Here is a 19,510-nt window from a genome sequence, read left to right as displayed (position 1 = left end):
AACCAGCTGCGGAGGGTCAGTGAGACAACTAACTACCACTCTGTCATACTACGCTCAAGTGTGTTTACCACCCCTCTCCTCTGTGCCTACCAGGCGGTGTATTTGATGTCCATACAGGGATACGACTCTTTTGAGAGAGTGTGTTTGTGTGTCTAACCTCCCCCCTCCCTCTCTCCTGTACCAGGTGGTGTACATAATGCCTACAGAGGGAGTGTTTGTGTGTCTAACCTCCCCCTCCCTCTCTCTACCAGGCGGTGTATATAATGTCTATACAGGGAGACGACTCTTCTGAGAGAGAGAGTTTGTGTGTCTAACCTCTCTCTCTCTCTCTCTCTCTCTTGTACCAGGCGGTGTACATGATGCCTACAGAAAGAATGTTTGTGTGTCTAACCCCCCTCTCTCTCTCCTGTACCAGGCGGTGTACATAATGCCTACAGAGAGAGTGTTTGTGTGTCTAACCCCCCTCTCTCCTGTACCAGGCGGTGTACATGATGCCTACAGAGGGAGAGTGTTTGTGTGTCTAACCCCCCTCTCTTCCCTGTACCAGGCGGTGTACATGATGCCTACAGAGGGAGAGTGTTTGTGTGTCTAACCCCCTCTCTTCCCCTGTACCAGGCGGTGTACATGATGCCTACAGGGGAGAGTGTTTGTGTGTCTAACCCCCTCTCTTCCCTGTACCAGGCGGTGTACATGATGCCTACAGAGGGAGAGTGTTTGTGTCTAACCCCCTCTCTCTCTCCTGTACCAGGCGGTGTACATGATGCCTACAGAGAGAGAGTGTTTGTGTGTCTAACCCCCTCTCTCTCTCTCCTGTACCAGGCGGTGTACATGATGCCTACAGAGGGAGAGTGTTTGTGTCTAACCCCCTCTCTCTCTCCTCCTGTACCAGGCGGTGTACATGATGCCTACAGAGGGAGAGTGTTTGTGTGTCTAACCCCTCTCTCTCCTGTACCAGGCGGTGTACATGATGCCTACAGAGGGAGAGTGTTTGTGTCTAACCCCCTCTCTCTCTCCTGTACCAGGCGGTGTACATGATGCCTACAGAGGGAGAGTGTTTGTGTGTCTAACCCCCTCTCTCTCTTCTGTACCAGGCGGTGTACATGATGCCTACAGAGGGAGAGTGTGTGTGTCTAACCCCCTCTCTCTCTCCTGTACCAGGCGGTGTACATGATGCCTACAGAGAGAGTGTTTGTGTGTCTAACCCCTCTCTCTCTCCTGTACCAGGCGGTGTACATGATGCCTACAGAGGGAGAGTGTTTGTGTGTCTAACCCCCCTCTCTCTCTCCTGTACCAGGCGGTGTACATGATGCCTACAGAGAGTGTGTGTGTCTAACCCCTCTCTCTCTCCCTGTACCAGGCGGTGTACATGATGCCTACAGAGAGAGAGTGTTTGTGTCTAACCCCTCTCTCTCTCCTGTACCAGGCGGTGTACATGATGCCTACAGAGGAGACGTTCCCTAAGAGTGTTCCGCTGGCTCTACAGAGGGAGAGTGTGTGTGTGTCTAACCCCTCTCTCTCTCTGTACCAGGCGGTGTACATGATGCCTACAGAGGGAGACGACTTGCTCTCTAAGAGTGTTCCGCTGGCTCTACAGAGGGTTTTCTATGAGCTGCAACACAGCGACAAGCCCTCGGCACCAAGAAGCTCACCAAGTCCTTTGGGTAGGCGCCAGGACCCCTCGGCTAACGCTGCAGGACAAATCAGATGACCGACCGATCGATCGATGATTAATCAATGAGACTGGAAAAGGGACCACCTGATTTTTGTCTGAGAAACGGCCGTTTTCATTTTCCGTTGCTACATGTTTTGCTGCGGTGTGCTCTGAGTAGTGACGACAGGGACCCTGGTAATACGTCACGTTGTCCTGATTCAGTGATGCTTTGCATTGTGGTCCCCTATGGGTCAGTGATTTAAACATGGTGGCATTGTGACAGTAGTTGACTGTAATGTGTTGCCTAACATGGTGGTATTGTGACAGTAGTTGACTGTGAATGTGTTTATAACCCTGGTGGTATTGTGACAGTAGTTGACTGTGAATGTGTTTATATCATGGTGGTATTGTGACAGTAGTTGACTGTGAATGTGTTTATAACATGGTGGTATTGTGACAGTAGTTGACTGTGAATGTGTTTATATCATGGTGGTATTGTGACAGTAGTTGACCCCTGAATGCTCTAACATGGTGGTATTGTGACAGTAGTTGACTGTGAATGTGTTTATATCATGGTGGTATTGTGACAGTAGTTGACTGTGAATGTGTTTATAACATGGTGGTATTGTGACAGTAGTTGACTGTGAATGTGTTTATAACATGGTGGTATTGTGACAGTAGTTGACTGTGAATGTGTTTATATCATGGTGGTATTGTGACAGTAGTTGACTGTGAAGGTGTTTATAACATGGTGGTATTGTGACAGTAGTTGACTGTGAATGTGTTTATATCATGGTGGTATTGTGACAGTAGTTGACTGTGAATGTGTTTATATCATGGTGGTATTGTGACAGTAGTTGACTGTGAATGTGTTTATATCATGGTGGTATTGTGACAGTAGTTGACTGTGAATGTGTTTATATCATGGTGGTATTGTGACAGTAGTTGACTGTGAATGTGTTTATAACATGGTGGTATTGTGACAGTAGTTGACTGTGAATGTGTTGTTTATAACATGGTGGTATTGTGACAGTAGTTGACTGTGAATGTGTTTATAACATGGTGGTATTGTGACAGTAGTTGACTGTGAATGTGTTGTTTATAACATGGTGGTATTGTGACAGTAGTTGACTGTGAATGTGTTTATAACATGGTGGTATTGTGACAGTAGTTGACTGTGAATGTGTTTATATCATGGTGGTATTGTGACAGTAGTTGACTGTGAATGTGTTGTTTATAACATGGTGGTATTGTGACAGTAGTTGACTGTGAATGTGTTTATAACATGGTGGTATTGTGACAGTAGTTGACTGTGAATGTGTTGTTTATATCATGGTGGTATTGTGACAGTAGTTGACTGTCCTGTGTTTATATCATGGTGGTATTGTGACAGTAGTTGACTGTGAATGTGTTGTTTATAACATGGTGGTATTGTGACAGTAGTTGACTGTGAATGTGTTTATAACATGGTGGTATTGTGACAGTAGTTGACTGTGAATGTGTTTATAACATGGTGGTATTGTGACAGTAGTTGACTGTGAATGTGTTTATATCATGGTGGTATTGTGTCAGTAGTTGACTGTGAATGTGTTTATATCATGGTGGTATTGTGACAGTAGTTGACTGTGAATGTGTTGTTTATATCATGGTGGTATTGTAACAGTAGTTGACTGTGAATGTGTTGTTTATATCATGGTGGTATTGTAACAGTAGTTGACTGTGAATGTGTTGTTTATATCATGGTGGTATTGTAACAGTAGTTGACTGTGAATGTGTTGTTTATATCATGGTGGTATTGTGACAGTAGTTGACTGTGAATGTGTTGTTTATATCATGGTGGTATTGTGACAGTAGTTGACTGTGAATGTGTTGTTTATATCATGGTGGTATTGTGACAGTAGTTGACTGTGAATGTGTTTATATCATGGTGGTATTGTGACAGTAGTTGACTGTTGTGTTTATAACATGGTGGCATTGTGACAGTAGTTGACTGTGAATGTGTTTATAACATGGTGGTATTGTGACAGTAGTTGACTGTGAATGTGTTTATATCATGGTGGTATTGTGACAGTAGTTGACTGTGAATGTGTTTATATCATGGTGGTATTGTGACAGTAGTTGACTGTGAATGTGTTTATAACATGGTGGTATTGTGACAGTAGTTGACTGTGAATGTGTTTATATCATGGTGGTATTGTGACAGTAGTTGACTGTGAATGTGTTTATATCATGGTGGTATTGTGACAGTAGTTGACTGTGAATGTGTTTATAACATGGTGGTATTGTGACAGTAGTTGACTGTGAATGTGTTTATAACATGGTGGTATTGTGACAGTAGTTGACTGTGAATGTGTTTATAACATGGTGGTATTGTGACAGTAGTTGACTGTGAATGTGTTTATATCATGGTGGTATTGTGACAGTAGTTGACTGTGAATGTGTTTATATCATGGTGGTATTGTGACAGTAGTTGACTGTGAATGTGTTGTTTATATCATGGTTGTATTGTGACAGTAGTTGACTGTGAATGTGTTTATATCATGGTGGTATTGTGACAGTAGTTGACTGTGAATGTGTTTATATCATGGTGGTATTGTGACAGTAGTTGACTGTGAATGTGTTGTTTATAACATGGTGGTATTGTGACAGTAGTTGACTGTGAATGTGTTGTTTATAACATGGTGGTATTGTGACAGTAGTTGACTGTGAATGTGTTTATATCATGGTGGTATTGTGACAGTAGTTGACTGTGAATGTGTTGTTTATATCATGGTGGTATTGTGACAGTAGTTGACTGTGAATGTGTTTATAACATGGTGGTATTGTGACAGTAGTTGACTGTGAATGTGTTTATATCATGGTGGTATTGTGACAGTAGTAGACTGTGAATGTGTTTATATCATGGTGGTATTGTGACAGTAGTTGACTGTGAATGTGTTTATAACATGGTGGTATTGTGACAGTAGTTGACTGTGAATGTGTTTATATCATGGTGGTATTGTGACAGTAGTTGACTGTGAATGTGTTTATATCATGGTGGTATTGTGACAGTAGTTGACTGTGAATGTGTTTATATCATGGTGGTATTGTGACAGTAGTTGACTGTGAATGTGTTTATATCATGGTGGTATTGTGACAGTAGTTGACTGTGAATGTGTTTATATCATGGTGGTATTGTGACAGTAGTTGACTGTGAATGTGTTTATAACATGGTGGTATTGTGACAGTAGTTGACTGTGAATGTGTTTATAACATGGTGGTATTGTGACAGTAGTTGACTGTGAATGTGTTTATAACATGGTGGTATTGTGACAGTAGTTGACTGTGAATGTGTTGTTTATAACATGGTGGTATTGTGACAGTAGTTGACTGTGAATGTGTTTATATCATGGTGGTATTGTGACAGTAGTTGACTGTGAATGTGTTGTTTATAACATGGTGGTATTGTGACAGTAGTTGACTGTGAATGTGTTTATATCATGGTGGTATTGTGACAGTAGTTGACTGTGAATGTGTTTATATCATGGTGGTATTGTGACAGTAGTTGACTGTGAATGTGTTGTTTATATCATGGTGGTATTGTGACAGTAGTTGACTGTGAATGTGTTTATAACATGGTGGTATTGTGACAGTAGTTGACTAATGTGAATGTGTTTATATCATGGTGGTATTGTGACAGTAGTAGACTGTGAATGTGTTTATAACATGGTGGTATTGTGACAGTAGTAGACTGTGAATGTGTTTATAACATGGTGGTATTGTGACGGTAGTTGACTGTGAATGTGTTTATATCATGGTGGTATTGTGACAGTAGTTGACTGTGAATGTGTTTATAACATGGTGGTATTGTGACAGTAGTTGACTGTGAATGTGTTTATAACATGGTGGTATTGTGACGGTAGTTGACTGTGAATGTGTTTATAACATGGTGGTATTGTGACAGTAGTTGACTGTGAATGTGTTTATATCATGGTGGTATTGTGACAGTAGTTGACTGTGAATGTGTTTATAACATGGTGGTATTGTGACAGTAGTTGACTGTGAATGTGTTTATATCATGGTGGTATTGTGACAGTAGTTGACTGTGAATGTGTTTATATCATGGTGGTATTGTGACAGTAGTTGACTGTGAATGTGTTTATATCATGGTGGTATTGTGACAGTAGTTGACTGTGAATGTGTTTATAACATGGTGGTATTGTGACAGTAGTTGACTGTGAATGTGTTTATAACATGGTGGTATTGTGACAGTAGTAGACTGTGAATGTGTTTATAACATGGTGGTATTGTGACAGTAGTAGACTGTGAATGTGTTTATAACATGGTGGTATTGTGACAGTAGTAGACTGTGAATGTGTTTATAACATGGTGGTATTGTGACAGTAGTAGACTGTGAATGTGTTTATATCATGGTGGTATTGTGACAGTAGTTGACTGTGAATGTGTTTATAACATGGTGGTATTGTGACAGTAGTTGACTGTGAATGTGTTTATAACATGGTGGTATTGTGACAGTAGTTGACTGTGAATGTGTTTATATCATGGTGGTATTGTGACAGTAGTTGACTGTGAATGTGTTTATATCATGGTGGTATTGTGACAGTAGTTGACTGTGAATGTGTTTATAACATGGTGGTATTGTGACAGTAGTTGACTGTGAATGTGTTTATATCATGGTGGTATTGTGACAGTAGTTGACTGTGAATGTGTTTATATCATGGTGGTATTGTGACAGTAGTTGACTGTGAATGTGTTTATAACATGGTGGTATTGTGACAGTAGTTGACTGTGAATGTGTTTATAACATGGTGGTATTGTGACAGTAGTTGACTGTGAATGTGTTTATATCATGGTGGTATTGTGACAGTAGTTGACTGTGAATGTGTTTATATCATGGTGGTATTGTGACAGTAGTTGACTGTGAATGTGTTTATATCATGGTGGTATTGTGACAGTAGTTGACTGTGAATGTGTTTATATCATGGTGGTATTGTGACAGTAGTTGACTGTGAATGTGTTTATATCATGGTGGTATTGTGACAGTAGTTGACTGTGAATGTGTTTATATCATGGTGGTATTGTGACAGTAGTTGACTGTGAATGTGTTTATATCATGGTGGTATTGTGACAGTAGTTGACTGTGAATGTGTTTATAACATGGTGGTATTGTGACAGTAGTTGACTGTGAATGTGTTTATAACATGGTGGTATTGTGACAGTAGTTGACTGTGAATGTGTTGTTTATATCATGGTGGTATTGTGACAGTAGTTGACTGTGAATGTGTTTATAACATGGTGGTATTGTGACAGTAGTTGACTGTGAATGTGTTGTTTATATCATGGTGGTATTGTGACAGTAGTTGACTGTGAATGTGTTTATATCATGGTGGTATTGTGACAGTAGTTGACTGTGAATGTGTTTATATCATGGTGGTATTGTGACAGTAGTTGACTGTGAATGTGTTTATAACATGGTGGTATTGTGACAGTAGTTGACTGTGAATGTGTTTATAACATGGTGGTATTGTGACAGTAGTTGACTGTGAATGTGTTTATATCATGGTGGTATTGTGACAGTAGTTGACTGTGAATGTGTTTATATCATGGTGGTATTGTGACAGTAGTTGACTGTGAATGTGTTTATATCATGGTGGTATTGTGACAGTAGTTGACTGTGAATGTGTTTTTATAACATGGTGGTATTGTGACAGTAGTTGACTGTGAAGGTGTTTATAACATGGTGGTATTGTGACAGTAGTTGACTGTGAATGTGTTTATAACATGGTGGTATTGTGACAGTAGTTGACTGTGAATGTGTTTATATCATGGTGGTATTGTGACAGTAGTTGACTGTGAATGTGTTTATATCATGGTGGTATTGTGACAGTAGTTGACTGTGAATGTGTTTATATCATGGTGGTATTGTGACAGTAGTTGACTGTGAATGTGTTTATATCATGGTGGTATTGTGACAGTAGTTGACTGTGAATGTGTTTTTATATCATGGTGGTATTGTGACAGTAGTTGACTGTGAATGTGTTTATATCATGGTGGTATTGTGACAGTAGTTGACTGTGAATGTGTTTATATCATGGTGGTATTGTGACAGTAGTTGACTGTGAATGTGTTTATATCATGGTGGTATTGTGACAGTAGTAGACTGTGAATGTGTTTGTATCATGGTGGTATTGTGACAGTAGTTGACTGTGAATGTGTTTATATCATGGTGGTATTGTGACAGTAGTTGACTGTGAATGTGTTTATAACATGGTGGTATTGTGACAGTAGTTGACTGTGAATGTGTTTATAACATGGTGGTATTGTGACAGTAGTTGACTGTGAATGTGTTTATAACATGGTGGTATTGTGACAGTAGTTGACTGTGAATGTGTTTATAACATGGTGGTATTGACAGTAGTTGACTGTGAATGTGTTTATATCATGGTGGTATTGTGACAGTAGTTGACAACGTGATGTTTTCTCTGCAGGTGGGAGACATTAGACAGCTTCATCAACACGACGTTCAGGAGCTCTGCAGAGTGGTGAGTAGTTGTCCTGTGTGTTCGTTCAATGGTGTGTGTGTGTTGTTCGTTCAATGGTGTGTGTGTGTGTTCGTTCAATAGTGTGTGTGTATTCAGGGCTCTGAATTTAATCATGTTCTTTGCACCACACAAAATTGAGGAGCACCAGACCAGATCTGAAGGTTTGTTTGTGTTTATTTTGTCTTTAGTTTTTGTATACCAGCTGAAAATACAATAATTTTTGTTTATAGAAGAGAGAGTTCACAGCGGTTTAGATGGTACAATTATTCTCTACACTGTACTTTTGCTTGATTTGGTCACAAGCTGCAGTTAGGCGAGCTGTTTGAATTTTAACCTCCAGGAAATGATGGAGCGATTTCTGCATAGTGCACCTTTAAATGGATTGAGATGCAGCCTATTTTGGGCCCATATGAATTCTAGCTATTTTCGAAGCACAGGTTGAGACCTAGAAACTAATATGTAACATTGTAAATACATTAGTTTATTATAAAAGGTTAAAAAAAAGTTAATGAAAAATACATGCCATTGCAATTACAAAATAATTTGTGGAAAATGAGACCGTTTCTGCGTTGTGTAAAAGCACAATTTTCCTATTGAGAAGCGTTCCATTGAAAATGGTACACTGTCTCTTTAAGAAAAAAGTCTGGTTTGAGGATGACATGCAATATGTCTGTCTTTACTATGATCCCTGATCTCTACTCTGATCCTTGATCTCCTGAAGAAGCTTTACCTGTCTGTCTGAGTCTCCAGATGTCTGTCTTTACTATGATCCCTGATCTCCTGAAGAAGCTTTACCTGTCTGTCTGAGTCTCCAGATGTCTGTCTTTACTATGATCCCTGATCTCCTGAAGAAGCTTTACCTGTCTGTCTGAGTCTCCAGATGTCTGTCTTTACTATGATCCCTGATCTCCTGAAGAAGCTTTACCTGTCTGTCTGAGTCTCCAGATGTCTGTCTTTACTATGATCCTTGATCTCCTGAAGAAGCTTTACCTGTCTGTCTGAGTCTCCAGATGTCTGTCATTACTATGATCCTTGATCTCCTGAAGGAGCTTTACCTGTCTATCTGAGTCCCCAGATGTCTGGATAGACTAAAGTTACCAGGTTATTAACTAGCTAGCCAATGACCTAACATGACTGAACATCGTGTAAAGTTATTAACTAGCTAGCCAATGACCTAACATGACTGAACATCGTGTAAAGTTATTAACTAGCTAGCCAATGACCTAACATGACTGAACATCGTGTAAAGTTATTAACTAGCTAGCCAATGACCTAACATGACTGAACATCGTGTAAAGTTATTAACTAGCTAGCCAATGACCTAACATGACTGAACATCGTGTAAAGTTATTAACTAGCTAGCCAATGACCTAACATGACTGAACATCGTGTAAAGTTATTAACTAGCTAGCCAATGACCTAACATGACTGAACATCGTGTAAAGTTACCAGGTCATTAACTAGCTAGCCAATGACCTAACACGACTGAACATCGTGTAAAGTTACCAGGTTATTAACTAGCTAGCCAATGACCTAACATGACTGAACATCGTGTAAAGTTATTAACTAGCTAGCCAATGACCTAACATGACTGAACATCGTGTAAAGTTACCAGGTTATTAACTAGCTAGCCAATGACCTTTACATGACTGAACATCGTGTAAAGTTACCTGGTTATTAACTAGCTAGCCAATGACCTAACATGACTGAACATCGTGTAAAGTTATTAACTAGCTAGCCAATGACCTAACATGACTGAACATCGTGTAAAGTTACCAGGTTATTAACTAGCTAGCCAATTACCTAACATGACTGAACATCGTGTAAAGTTACCAGGTTATTAACTAGCTAGCCAATGACCTAACATGACTGAACATCGTGTAAAGTTACCAGGCCATTAACTAGCTAGCCAATGACCTAACATGACTCAACATCGTGTAAAGTTATTAACTAGCTAGCCAATGACCTAACATGACTGAACATCGTGTAAAGTTATTAACTAGCTAGCCAATGACCTAACATGACTGAACATCGTGTAAAGTTACCAGGTTATTAACTAGCTAGTCAATGACCTAACATGACTGAACATCGTGTAAAGTTACCAGGTCATTAACTAGCTAGCCAATGACCTAACATGACTGAACATCGTGTAAAGTTATTAACTAGCTAGCCAATGACCTAACATGACTGAACATCGTGTAAAGTTATTAACTAGCTAGCCAATGACCTAACATGACTGAACATCGTGTAAAGTTATTAACTAGCTAGCCAATGACCTAACATGACTGAACATCGTGTAAAGTTACCAGGTCATTAACTAGCTAGCCAATGACCTAACACGACTGAACATCGTGTAAACAAATGGTTAACGATGTCAACGCGCAAGTCGTTTTAGAACGGTCCGTGACGTGGTTTATGAATGTTAAATGCGGGTTCCCTGTCAATCCGCTATAGGAAGATTAAAATGCTGCTGGTTAGAACCAAGATGTTTTCACTATAGGAATGGGTCAGATCTATTGACCTGGTTGGGTTAGAACCAAGATGTTTTCATTATGGTAATGGGTCAGATCTATTGACCTGGTTGGGTTAGAACCAAGATGTTTTCACTATGGTAATGGGTCAGATCTATTGACCTGGTTGGGTTAGAACCAGGGTTAGAACCAATATGTTTTCACTATGGTAATGGGTCAGATCTATTGACCTGGTTGGGTTAGAACCAAGATGTTTTCACTATGGTAATGGGTCAGATCTATTGACCTGGTTGGGTTAGAACCAAGATGTTTTCACTATAGTAATGGGTCAGATCTATTGACCTGGTTGGGTTAGAACCAAGATGTTTTCACTATGGTAATGGGTCAGATCTATTGACCTGGTTGGGTTAGAACCAATATGTTTTCACTATGGTAATGGGTCAGATCTATTGACCTGGTTGGGTTAGAACCAAGATGTTTTCACTATGGTAATGGGTCAGATCTATTGACCTGGTTGGGTTAGAACCAAGATGTTTTCACTATGGTAATGGGTCAGATCTATTGACCTGGTTGGGTTAGAACCAATATGTTTTCACTGTAGTAATGGGTCAGATCTATTGACCTGGTTGGGTTAGAACCAAGATGTTTTCACTATGGTAATGGGTCAGATCTATTGACCTGGTTGGGTTAGAACCAGGGTTGGAACCAAGATATTTGGCTGGGCAGAGATGCAGAGTTTATTTTATTTTTCTATAGGTAGACCCAAAGGCTTTTAGGCAAAACAACCCAATCAAAACAGAAAGCTCCTTGAACGTGGGAATATGCCAGGTCTATTGGGCCAAAATCAATTATGCCCTATCGTATAGATAATAGAACAAAAATGAACTTTAGTTGTGGACACTACATCACCACACTCCCTCTCTTCTTTAGTAGTGGACACTACATCACCACACTCCCTCTCTTCTTTAGTAGTGGACACTACATCACCACACTCCCTCTCTTCTTTAGTAGTGGACACTACATCACCACACTCCCTCTCTTCTTTAGTTGTGGACACTACATCACCACACTCCCTCACTTCTTTAGTTGTGGACACTACATCACCACACTCCCTCTCTTCTTTAGTTGTGGACACTACATCACCACACTCCCTCTCTTCTTTAGTTGTGGACACTACATCACCACACTCCCTCTCTTCTTTAGTTGTGGACACTACATCACCACACTCCCTCTCTTCTTTAGTTGTGGACACTACATCACCACACTCCCTCTCTTTAGTAGTGGACACTACATCACCACACTCCCTCTCTTCTTTAGTAGTGGACACTACATCACCACACTCCCTCTCTTCTTTAGTTGTGGACACTACATCACCACACTCCCTCTCTTCTTTAGTTGTGGACACTACATCACCACACTCCCTCTCTTCTTTAGTTGTGGACACTACATCACCACACTCCCTCTCTTCTTTAGTTGTGGACACTACATCACCACACTCCCTCTCTTCTTTAGTTGTGGACACTACATCACCACACTCCCTCTCTTCTTTAGTTGTGGACACTACATCACCACACTCCCTCTCTTCTTTAGTTGTGGACACTACATCACCACACTCCCTCTCTTCTTTAGTTGTGGACACTACATCACCACACTCCCTCTCTTCTTTAGTTGTGGACACTACATCACCACACTCCTCTCTTCTTTAGTTGTGGACACTACATCACCACACTCCCTCTCTTCTTTAGTTGTGGACACTACATCACCACACTCCCTCTCTTCTTTAGTTGTGGACACTACATCACCACACTCCCTCTCTTCTTTAGTTGTGGACACTACATCACCACACTCCCTCTCTTCTTTAGTTGTGGACACTACATCACCACACTCCCTCTCTTCTTTAGTTGTGGACACTACATCACCACACTCCCTCTCTTCTTTAGTTGTGGACACTACATCACCACACTCCCTCTCTTCTTTAGTTGTGGACACTACATCACCACACTCCCTCTCTTCTTTAGTTGTGGACACTACATCACCACACTCCCTCTCTTCTTTAGTTGTGGACACTACATCACCACACTCCTCTCTTCTTTAGTTGTGGACACTACATCACCACACTCCCTCTCTTCTTTAGTTGTGGACACTACATCACCACACTCCCTCTCTTCTTTAGTTGTGGACACTACATCACCACACTCCCTCTCTTCTTTAGTTGTGGACACTACATCACCACACTCCCTCTCTTCTTTAGTTGTGGACACTACATCACCACACTCCCTCTCTTCTTTAGTAGTGGACACTACATCACCACACTCCCTCTCTTCTTTAGTTGTGGACACTACATCACCACACTCCCTCTCTTCTTTAGTTGTGGACACTACATCACCACACTCCCTCTCTTCTTTAGTTGTGGACACTACATCACCACACTCCCTCTCTTCTTTAGTTGTGGACACTACATCACCACACTCCCTCTCTTCTTTAGTTGTGGACACTACATCACCACACTCCCTCTCTTCTTTAGTTGTGGACACTACATCACCACACTCCTCTCTTCTTTAGTTGTGGACACTACATCACCACACTCCCTCTCTTCTTTAGTTGTGGACACTACATCACCACACTCCCTCTCTTCTTTAGTTGTGGACACTACATCACCACACTCCCTCTCTTCTTTAGTTGTGGACACTACATCACCACACTCCCTCTCTTCTTTAGTTGTGGACACTACATCACCACACTCCCTCTTCTTTAGTTGTGGACACTACATCACCACACTCCCTCTTCTTTAGTTGTGGACACTACATCACCACACTCCCTCTTCTTTAGTTGTGGACACTACATCACCACACTCCCTCTTCTTTAGTTGTGGACACTACATCACCACACTCCCTCTCTTCTTTAGTAGTGGACACTACATCACCACACTCCCTCTCTTCTTTAGTTGTGGACACTACATCACCACACTCCCTCTTCTTTAGTTGTGGACACTACATCACCACACTCCCTCTCTTCTTTAGTTGTGGACACTACATCACCACACTCTCTCTCTTCTTTAGTTGTGGACACTACATCACCACACTCCCTCTCTTCTTTAGTTGTGGACACTACATCACCACACTCCCTCTCTTCTTTAGTAGTGGACACTACATCACCACACTCCCTCTCTTCTTTAGTTGTGGACACTACATCACCACACTCCCTCTCTTCTTTAGTTGTGGACACTACATCACCACACTCCCTTTCTTCTTTAGTTGTGGACACTACATCACCACACTCCCTCTCTTGCTCTTGGTCCTCATCTTTATAAGTCACCTTGATTTATCACCTGTGTGTTTCATCAGTTTCTTGATGATAATATTTAGTGAACTACATGACAGCTAAAGCAAGGGGCTATAGTAGTACAGTAGTAGACTACAGATGCATGATGGGCCGGGCACGCCCTCGTTACTGGAGCCAAGTTGGAGCGGGCGAGAAGGCCGACGCTCCAGCCTTTGGGTAATCTCGCTCTGCGGTCCAGCCTTTGGGTAATCTCGCTCTGCGCTCCAGCCTTTGGGTAATCTCGCTCTGCGGTCCAGCCTTTGGGTAATCTCGCTCTGCGGTCCAGCCTTTGGGTAATCTCGCTCTGCGGTCCAGCCTTTGGGTAATCTCGCTCTGCGCTCCAGCCTTTGGGTAATCTCGCTCTGCGCTCCAGCCTTTGGGTAATCTCGCTCTGCGCTCCAGTCTTTGGGTAATCTCGCTCTGCGCTCCAGCCTTTGTAATCTCGCTCTGCGCTCCAGTCTTTGGGTAATCTCGCTCTGCGCTCCAGTCTTTGTAACCTCGCTCTGAGCTCCAGTCTTTGTAATCTCGCTCTGCGCTCCAGTCTTTGGGTAATCTCGCTCTGCGCTCCAGTCTTTGTAATCTCGCTCTGCGCTCCAGTCTTTGGGTAATCTCGCTCTGCGGTCCAGTCTTTGTAATCTCGCTCTGCGCTCCAGCCTTTGGGTAACCTCGCTCTGCGCTCCAGTCTTTAATCTCGCTCTGCGCTCCAGTCTTTGTAACCTCGCTCTGCGGTCCAGTCTTTGTAACCTCGCTCTGCGGTCCAGTCTTTGGGTAATCTCGCTCTGCGGTCCAGTCTTTGTAACCTCGCTCTGCGCTCCAGTCTTTGTAACCTCGCTCTGCGCTCCAGTCTTTAATCTCGCTCTGCGCTCCAGTCTTTGTAACCTCGCTCTGCGGTCCAGTCTTTGTAACCTCGCTCTGCGGTCCAGTCTTTGGGTAATCTCGCTCTGCGGTCCAGTCTTTGTAACCTCGCTCTGCGGTCCAGTCTTTGTAACCTCGCTCTGCGGTCCAGTCTTTGTAACCTCGCTCTGTGGTCCAGTCTTTGTAATCTCGCTCTGCGGTCCAGTCTTTGTAACCTCGCTCTGCGGTCCAGTCTTTGTAACCTCGCTCTGCGGTCCAGTCTTTGTAATCTCGCTCTGCGGTCCAGTCTTTGTAACCTTGCTCTGAGCTCCAGTCTTTGTAATCTCGCTCTGCGCTCCAGTCAAATTGGGCTCCATCTCTGCTCCGCTCACATTCACTGTTCCTTCCATAATGTGTGGGTGTGTTTGTGTGTTCCAGCTCCTGGACAACGTTGAGAACAAAATGAAAGGCACCTGCGTGGAGGGAACCATCCCCAAACTGTTCAGAGGAAAGATGGTGGTACGTTCACATTCTCTCTCCCCGTTGTCTGTCGCGCTCTCCAGTCCTATATCCAGTGTAACTGTGTGTTGTCTCTCTCTCAGACCTATATCCAGTGTGACTGTGTGTTGTCTCTCTCTCCAGTCCTATATCCAGTGTAACTGTTGTCTCTCTCTCCAGTCCTATATCCAGTGTGACTGTGTGTTGTCTCTCTCTCCAGTCCTATATCCAGTGTGACTGTGTGTTGTGTCTCTCTCTCTCCTGTTCTATATCCAGTGTAACTGTTGTCTCTCTCCTGTCCTATATCCAGTGTAACTGTTGTCTCTCTCCAGTCCTATATCCAGTGTAACTGTTGTCTCTCTCCAGTCCTATATCCAGTGTAACTGTTGTCTCTCTCCAGTCCTATATCCAGTGTAACTGTTGTCTCTCTCCTGTCCTATATCCAGTGTAACTGTTGTCTCTCTCCAGTCCTATATCCAGTGTAACTGTTGTCTCTCTCCAGTCCTATATCCAGTGTAACTGTTGTCTCTCTCCAGTCCTATATCCAGTGTAACTGTTGTCTCTCTCCAGTCCTATATCCAGTGTAACTGTTGTCTCTCTCCTGTCCTATATCCAGTGTAACTGTTGTCTCTCTCCAGTCCTATATCCAGTGTAACTGTTGTCTCTCTCCAGTCCTATATCCAGTGTAACTGTTGTCTCTCTCCTGTCCTATATCCAGTGTAACTGTTGTCTCTCTCCAGTCCTATATCCAGTGTGACTGTGTGTTGTATCTCTCTCTCCAGTCCTATATCCAGTGTAACTGTGTGTTGTATCTCTCTCAGTCCTATATCCAGTGTAACTGTGTGTTGTCTCTCTCTCCAGTCCTATATCCAGTGTAACTGTGTGTTGTCTCGCTCTCTCTCTCAGTCCTATATCCAGTGTAACTGTGTGTTGTCTCTCTCTCCAGACCTATATCCAGTGTGACTGTGTGTTGTCTCTCTCTCCAGTCCTATATCCAGTGTGACTGTGTGTTGTCTCTCTCTCCAGTCCTATATCCAGTGTGACTGTGTGTTGTGTCTCTCTCTCTCCAGTCCTATATCCAGTGTAACTGTGTGTTGTCTCTCTCTCCAGTCCTATATCCAGTGTAACTGTGTGTTGTCTCGCTCTCTCTCTCAGTCCTATATCCAGTGTAACTGTGTGTTGTCTCTCTCTCCAGACCTATATCCAGTGTGACTGTGTGTTGTCTCTCTCTCCAGTCCTATATCCAGTGTAACTGTTGTCTCTCTCTCCAGTCCTATATCCAGTGTGACTGTGTGTTGTCTCTCTCTCCAGTCCTATATCCAGTGTGACTGTGTGTTGTGTCTCTCTCTCTCAGTCCTATATCCAGTGTAACTGTGTGTTGTGTCTCTCTCTCTCAGTCCTATATCCAGTGTAACTGTGTTGTGTCCTCTTAATACCAGTGTTGTGTCTCTCTCTCCAGTCCTATATCCAGTGTGACTGTGTGTTGTCTCTCTCTCCAGTCCTATATCCAGTGTAACTGTGTGTTGTGTCTCTCTCTCTCTCCAGTCCTATATCCAGTGTAACTGTGTGTTGTCTCTCTCTCCAGTCCTATATCCAGTGTAACTGTGTGTTGTGTCTCTCTCTCCAGTCCTATATCCAGTGTGACTGTGTGTTGTCTCTCTCTCAGTCCTATATCCAGTGTAACTGTGTGTTGTGTCTCTCTCTCCAGTCCTATATCCAGTGTGACTGTGTGTTGTTTCTCTCTCCAGTCCTATATCCAGTGTGACTGTGTGTTGTGTCTCTCTCTCAGTCCTATATCCAGTGTGACTGTGTGTTGTCTCTCTCTCTCAGTCCTATATCCAGTGTGACTGTGTGTTGTCTCTCTCTCTCAGTCCTATATCCAGTGTAACTGTGTGTTGTGTCTCTCTCTCAGTCCTATATCCAGTGTAACTGTGTGTTGTGTCTCTCTCTCAGTCCTATATCCAGTGTAACTGTGTGTTGTGTCTCTCTCTCTCCAGTCCTATATCCAGTGTGACTGTGTGTTGTCTCTCTCTCCAGTCCTATATCCAGTGTGACTGTGTGTTGTGTCTCTCTCTCCAGTCCTATATCCAGTGTAACTGTGTGTTGTGTCTCTCTCTCTCCAGTCCTATATCCAGTGTAACTGTGTGTTGTGTCTCTCTCTCAGTCCTATATCCAGTGTAAGCACGTTGACTACCGGTCAGAGCGGATAGAGGTTACTCGACATCCAGCTCAGTATCAAAGGAAAGAAAAACAGTGAGTATCAATCCCCTTTCCTTCTCTGGGGATATTGGGTGTGTGTCATATGGCTCCAGTCTCCGTTCTTATACAGGGGGGTTCTGCTTTGAGAAGGGGCTTCATGTGGTGGGCGCAGTCGTCCTGTCGGCGCGGCTGGATCTTAGAGACGTTTAGAGGCCCCCATCTTGGTGGTGTAGACAAATGGTCAAGTTTATTTTTAATCATTTACATGCAATTCCACAATTATATATTTTTAAAGTGTTTTTCCGACAATCTCCTTGCTGTCCATTCATTCAGCTCATGACCACTAGTGAGGCAGCGTTGCTCTGGCTACTATAAGAAAGAAAAACTCTCTCTCTCTAGTCTTTGAGTCCTTTAAGGACTGTGTGTGTGTGGCTAACTGTTCTCTCTCTCTCTCTCTCTCTAGTCTTTGAGTCCTTTAAGGACTATGTGTGTGGCTAACTGTTCTCTCTCTCTCTAGTCTTTGAGTCCTTTAAGGACTATGTGTGTGGGGGGCTAACTGTTCTCTCTCTCTCTAGTCTTTGAGTCCTTTAAGGACTGTGTGTGGGGGGCTAACTGTTCTCTCTCTCTCTAGTCTTTGAGTCCTTTAAGGACTGTGTGTGTGTGGGGGGCTAACTGTTCTCTCTCTCTCTAGTCTTTGAGTCCTTTAAGGACTGTGTGTGGGGGGCTAACTGTTCTCTCTCTCTCTCTCTAGTCTTTGAGTCCTTTAAGGACTGTGTGTGGGGGGCTAACTGTTCTCTCTCTCTCTAGTCTTTGAGTCCTTTAAGGACTGTGTGTGTGGCTAACTGTTCTCTCTCTCTCTCTCTAGTCTTTGAGTCCTTTAAGGACTGTGTGTGTGGGGGCTAACTGTTCTCTCTCTCTCTCTCTCTAGTCTTTGAGTCCTTTAAGGACTGTGTGTGTGTGGGGGGCTAACTGTTCTCTCTCTCTCTCTCTAGTCTTTGAGTCCTTTAAGGACTATGTGTGGGGGGGCTAACTGTTCTCTCTCTCTCTCTCTCTCTAGTCTTTGAGTCCTTTAAGGTCTGTGTGTGGGGGGCTAACTGTTCTCTCTCTCTCTCTAGTCTTTGAGTCCTTTAAGGACTATGTGTGGGGGCTAACTGTTCTCTCTCTCTCTCTAGTCTTTGAGTCCTTTAAGGACTGTGTGTGTGGCTAACTGTTCTCTCTCTCTCTCTAGTCTTTGAGTCCTTTAAGGACTTTGTGTGTGGCTAACTGTTCTCTCTCTCTCTCTCTCTAGTCTTTGAGTCCTTTAAGGACTGTGTGTGGGGGGCTAACTGTTCTCTCTCTCTCTAGTCTTTGAGTCCTTTAAGGACTGTGTGTGTGGGCTAACTGTTCTCTCTCTCTCTCTCTCTAGTCTTTGAGTCCTTTAAGGACTGTGTGTGGGGGGCTAACTGTTCTCTCTCTCTCTAGTCTTTGAGTCCTTTAAGGACTGTGTGTGTGTGGCTAACTGTTCTCTCTCTCTAGTCTTTGAGTCCTTTAAGGACTATGTGTGGGGGGCTAACTGTTCTCTCTCTCTCTAGTCTTTGAGTCCTTTAAGGACTGTGTGTGGGGGGCTAACTGTTCTCTCTCTCTCTAGTCTTTGAGTCCTTTAAGGACTATGTCGCCGTGGAGCAGCTTGACGGAGACAACAAATACGACGCAGGAGAACACGGTCTACAGGTGAGGCCTTATTCAGGCTTTATAAAGGCCATATGTATGGTTAAGATGCTTTATATGACTACGGATGAGGCCTTATTCAGGCTTTATAAAGGCCTTATGTATGGTTAAAATGCTTTATATGACTACGGATGAGGCCTTATTCAGGCTTTATAAAGGCCATATGTATGGTTAAGATGCTTTATATGACTACGGATGAGGCCTTATTCAGGCTTTATAAAGGCCGTATGTATGGTTAAGATGCTTTATGACTACGGATGAGGCCTTATTCAGGCTTTATGAAGGCC

At 42.8% G+C, this 19,510-nt stretch overlaps 1 protein-coding gene across 1 annotated transcript in view; it reads left to right on the top strand.

The window, feature by feature from the left end:
• Positions 1–19,510, top strand: part of usp7 (ubiquitin specific peptidase 7 (herpes virus-associated)) — an 86,807-nt gene that overhangs the window by 29,652 nt on the left and 37,645 nt on the right. Inside the window, 9 exon segments of the mRNA XM_052509318.1 lie at positions 1–15; positions 1,529–1,628; positions 1,631–1,661; positions 8,140–8,159; positions 8,162–8,193; positions 15,258–15,338; positions 17,482–17,528; positions 17,530–17,570; positions 19,144–19,226. The exon segment at positions 1–15 is cut by the window's left edge and continues 94 nt beyond it. Coding sequence (XP_052365278.1) covers positions 1–15; positions 1,529–1,628; positions 1,631–1,661; positions 8,140–8,159; positions 8,162–8,193; positions 15,258–15,338; positions 17,482–17,528; positions 17,530–17,570; positions 19,144–19,226 — 450 coding nt within the window.

Source organism: Oncorhynchus keta, unplaced genomic scaffold (genome assembly GCF_023373465.1).
Source record: "Oncorhynchus keta strain PuntledgeMale-10-30-2019 unplaced genomic scaffold, Oket_V2 Un_contig_4357_pilon_pilon, whole genome shotgun sequence".
Classification (NCBI taxonomy): Eukaryota; Metazoa; Chordata; class Actinopteri; order Salmoniformes; family Salmonidae; genus Oncorhynchus; species Oncorhynchus keta.
Note: the sequence above shows the minus strand (reverse complement) of the source record. Positions and strands in the feature narration are given on the sequence as shown.